The sequence below is a fragment of the Folsomia candida genome, unplaced genomic scaffold (genome assembly GCF_002217175.1).
Source record: "Folsomia candida strain VU population unplaced genomic scaffold, ASM221717v1 Fcan01_Sc005, whole genome shotgun sequence".
Lineage (NCBI taxonomy): Eukaryota > Metazoa > Arthropoda > Collembola > Entomobryomorpha > Isotomidae > Folsomia > Folsomia candida.
The window spans coordinates 6,515,768-6,520,490 of record NW_019091197.1 but is presented as its reverse complement, the minus strand read 5'-3'; the positions used below and the strand labels follow the sequence as shown (position 1 = coordinate 6,520,490).

The 4,723-nt window shown below is 37.3% G+C and overlaps 1 protein-coding gene across 1 annotated transcript; it reads left to right on the top strand.

Moving 5' to 3' along the window:
- The first annotated feature begins 1,982 nt into the window (after window positions 1-1,982).
- Window positions 1,983-4,522, top strand: LOC118435767 (zinc finger protein 26-like). The gene is made up of 5 exons (XM_035852181.1): window positions 1,983-2,107; window positions 2,184-2,591; window positions 2,879-3,261; window positions 3,910-4,012; window positions 4,081-4,522. Exons 1-5 carry the CDS (start codon window positions 1,988-1,990, stop codon window positions 4,459-4,461), a joined length of 1,395 nt encoding a protein of 464 aa, XP_035708074.1. The 5' UTR covers window positions 1,983-1,987; the 3' UTR covers window positions 4,462-4,522.
- Window positions 4,523-4,723: the final 201 nt, after the last annotated feature.

The following is a 4,723-nucleotide window of genomic DNA, read 5'->3' as shown; positions in this document are numbered from 1 at the left end:
ACGTGTTTTTGAAAACCCTGAAATATATACGCAATACGTTTAACCAAATAGCCGATATATGTATAAAAACATTTTTTTAAAGTGCCTTTTAAATTACTTTAAATTTAATTTTTTAACTGCAATTTGCAGCATACAACAATGCTGAAAATGCTTGAACATTTCAGACATTCTAAGACCATTTTCACATGCTTTTGTGTCATTTCTACGTTGATCGGAAGCAAATAGTTTCGTGCGTAGTTTACGAACACAATATCATTTGGAGTTCAATATTTATCAATTATTAATTAACTCTTAATTTCTGACTGTTTTTAAAAGAATATATATTTTTGGAAAAATTGCTGAAATATATAATAGCATATTTATGGCATCCAAAAATATATATTTTTGACGAAATCACCAAAATATATTAAAGAAAACTAATTTATGCTTATCAAAAAATCTACATTTCTGGCAAAATCGCCGAAATATGTAATAACATTTTTATATGTCCCAAAAGTCGATATATGTAAAATATGTGTATATTGCTTTGGCATTGTGACATATTACATATTACACACATACACCGTGTATGTGTGTAACAGAAAAAATGAAATTATTCAGGGGCATTCTCAGTAATAAGTGGATAAGTTTGTTTTCAAATTTTGCAAACATTTTGGAACAATGCTGCAATCCTTTCATCCCGAGAAATCTTCTTTTGTACGTAAAGATGTGTGTGCAGCGGTTTCCACTTGGAATCAAAGAACAGCTGAAATTTACTACTTTAAATGTAAGAATTATAATCGCGATATATAGTATATTGTGGTTGGTTTTGGTCGCCAAATTTTTCGCAAACAATATATTTTCTGTCGGACTCCAATCACTTTCAAAACTGGATACTTAAAAGTTCCTGAATTTTGCAATACAGATAGCCTTCATTTTAGGAAGTTTTAAACACATTCGAAACCACGTGATTTAGGCAGTGGTATATAACTTCGAATTCGCCGGCACAACATGTAGTCCTCTGTACGGCAACAATATTTACAAACAAGCCAAAACCATTTGTTCAACAATCATTGTTAAAAAACATATAAAGCTTCGGAATGTATTCCATTAGAATAAAGTGCGGCAAAGCACGATACCTAGGAAGCGCAAAAATCCTGAGAATGCCCCACAATATACAGCAAATAATTAACCGATTCAAATTTCAATAATACCTAAAAAAATAATTAATTAAAAACAAACTAATTATCTTTAATTGGCCACATGCGCTATGCTGCGACATGTAGACAACAGCGAAGAACATGCCTTGCCCAAATTTCATGCAAATCGACTGAAAAATGGCCAAATTACACCATGGCGACAAAATCTGTCGACACCTTAATCGCCATACTGCGACATGTGGAAACACTGTAAAACATGTTTTACCCAAATTTCATGCAAATCGACCGAAAAATGGCGAAATACGGCCATGGCGACGTTTTTGGGCATGATGTCGACAAAGTGGTCACACCCCCTTAATATGGTGTCACCCCCTACCCACGAAGAAAATGTGTTAAAAATTTCAGGTCGCTTCGACAAACCGTTCTCGAATTATAGTGTTGACTGACCGACAGACAGACTAACTAACCGATCGCACAATAAGAATGCAAGTCTTTTACGTGCAAAATTCCAGTTTGACAAGGCTTGTGGTGCAGGGTTCACATAAAATCCTCTACATAAATTTTACCACAGACGAAAAAGGTTCACAGCCTGGAGTGAAGGTAAATATATTCAGAAAGTGAACAATGGGTCGGCCAACGGATTAAGCAACCCTCGAATGTAAGGCATTCAAAATGATCTACTTATTTAAAAGATAGAAATTGAACTGACCCATCAGTTCTGCTTCGCACAAGGTTAAAACTATAACCTTTTTCAGACCTTCCACTACTCTATCTCCCCCTCTTACATAAAACTGGATTTAGTAATAAAATAGCCTCCAACACGACGCAAGTCAATAGATTCGCCACAGATGGGTCGAAATTCAGGGAAGAAATGGGAATGTCCCAAGTGCTCAAAAACGCTCAAAACCAAGCAGTCCTTGAAAAATCACGTCGTCTCGCACGATCCCGATGCGAGGATGAAATGCGAGGTGCACTTTTAATCCTTGACCTTTAATTTTGACATTGAAATTAACTTTAACAATTGTACCATAAAAATGTATTTAGATTTGCGGAAAAATTTCAAAAAACCCGGTCGCCCTGGCCGGCCACATCGCGAGAATTCATAAAAACCGGGACCGTCGCAATTGCCACATTTGTCATCGGCTATTTTGTGACTCCCGCGCTTTACGGATGCATATCGACGCCGTGCACGGATCGGAGGAACGGCCCCGGTTCCCATGTACATTTTCCACCTGCGAGAAAACCTACCTGGACCGGCGTGATGTTTCAAAGCATGTGAAAACCGAACACGCTGAAAACCCGGTAAAATTTCCGTGCACACTTTGCGCCAAAGAATATAAATTCCGACCGCACCTCGAGCTTCACATTTTGACTCATACGACCGAGAAGCCTCACAAGTGTGCCACTTGTGAGAAAAGTTTTGCACGATTGCAAGGCCTAAAAGTGCACAAGGTAAATATACATGTAACTATATTGTAGGTACTAATTCTAAAATGATCTATGTGCCGTTATTCATTAACCGCAAAACCTGCTCAGCGCAGTCACTTCTTAATTCTGAGACCAGCTAAGTGCACCGTTCACACCATTGGTTTTATGGTGCACTTAGCTCTTTTTAGAATTAAGCACTGGCTGGACATAGCTGGTTTTAGAATTAACAAACCAGTTCATTTCAGAATTAAAAAACCCGTGGACATAGATCTTTTTAGAATTAGTACGACGATATGTATCTGTATTTCTAGGCGACACATTTGGAAAATGCTGTTTTGAAGTGCAAACTTTGTCTGCACACATTCCTCCGTGGTTTCGACTTACGATCGCATATCCGCCTGGTTCACGAAAATTATGGTAATTACGCCTGCGCACATTGTGAGAAAAGGTTCTCGGCATCGAATAATTTAAAACGCCACGTGGAAGCGGTCCATGCTGCGAACAAGGCGGAGAAGATTCATTCCTGCGACAGATGTGCGTACAGGAGCCATTCGAAAGGGAATTTAGCCATGCACAAGCGACGGCATGATGCCTGGAAGCCAGAATGTTACTTTTGTGGGGGGAAATTCGTCTCTTTTCAAAACTTGGTGATCCACTGCGCTAACAAACATACCATGGAGAGGAGAAACACTTTGTAAAATTATTTTTTTTATGTACTCTTCCATTATAGCAGGGTTTCGATTGGTAAAAACCAAATTGACCAGGGCAGTGGGAAAAACTGGGAAAACGGTACTTTTTTTACGACTCACCAAAATAGGTGGGAGAAATGGGAAAAAACTGTGGTTTTGGGCGATCCAAAACAACTTCTTAAAATCGAAATCTGACTTCATATTCGTATTCTCCATGAAATTCTGAGAAAATACGGTTAAAATCGGGAAATCTTTAAAATTACAATGTATTCTTATGGAAAAATAAGCAACAAAATCAAAACTGTTAAAAAGTGCTCGCATTGTGTATCAAAATATTCAGAATTTCATGGGGTTGACGAATATGAAGTCGAACTCTGAAAATATTGACTATCAATTAAAGAAGTGTTATTAATTTAAAAAGTGCTGAGGTAAGGGTTCACTTATACTCAAAGCCCCCTAAGTGTCCATTAGTAATTCGGCCCTAACTAACTTGTATTATCAAAACTCAAGTTTCTCCATAACTGGAGTCATGGGTTGCAATATTTTCACTTTTTAAACGGTAAAAACCATTTTTCCCGTTTTCCCCACTGCCGTGGCAAAAACGAAACCCTGTCTCTTAGCATTTCTTAAATTTCAAACGTATTTATTCTCAGTCTAGACAGTTTGTTTGAGCCGCACATTCCCATCCTGAAGCCACACAATTGTGCCACCTGTGGGAAAACGTTTGCAAACAGGCAAACCTTGAAACGTCACGAGGTATGTAATTATGTAAATTTATTGTATGAAAAATGGAGAACAATTTCAAGTTTTTATTTATTTTTCAGGTGACACACTTGGAAAAATCTGCACGAGAAGTTTTAAACTGTAACCTTTGTCCGATGACTTTCTTGCATAGGGATGGCTTACAAGCGCATATTCGCGGTCGTCATGAAAATCAGAGGAATTTTTGCTGCACATTTTGTGGCAAAAGTTTCTCGATATTAAATAGTTTGCAACGACACGTGGATGCGATACACCCCGTGAGCAAGGAGAAGATTCATTCCTGCGATAAGTGCGAGTACAGAAGTCACTCAAAACACAATTTAGCCATGCACATAAGACGGCATAACGTCAAGAAGCATGAATGTTACTTTTGTGGAAAGAAATTTGCCTCTTTTCAAGATTTGGTGAGACACTGTGGTCGCATTCATAACTTGGAGAAGTAGTACTTTTTATAAGGATTTTTCCAATAATAAATATATTCAATTTATAAATTATTCTTTTATGAAGAAAGGTAAGAGCTAAATACGTGTGTAGTCATTTATGTATTGTATAAGTAGATTTCGCAAATTTTACGGGTCATTATATATGTAGACAAAACATTTAGGATAAGTCACTAACACGAGTTAGAAAACAATATGAGTTTAGAATCACAAATTTACGATATGCAATGATACCCCAATAGATCCAAGCAGATACATATGTATT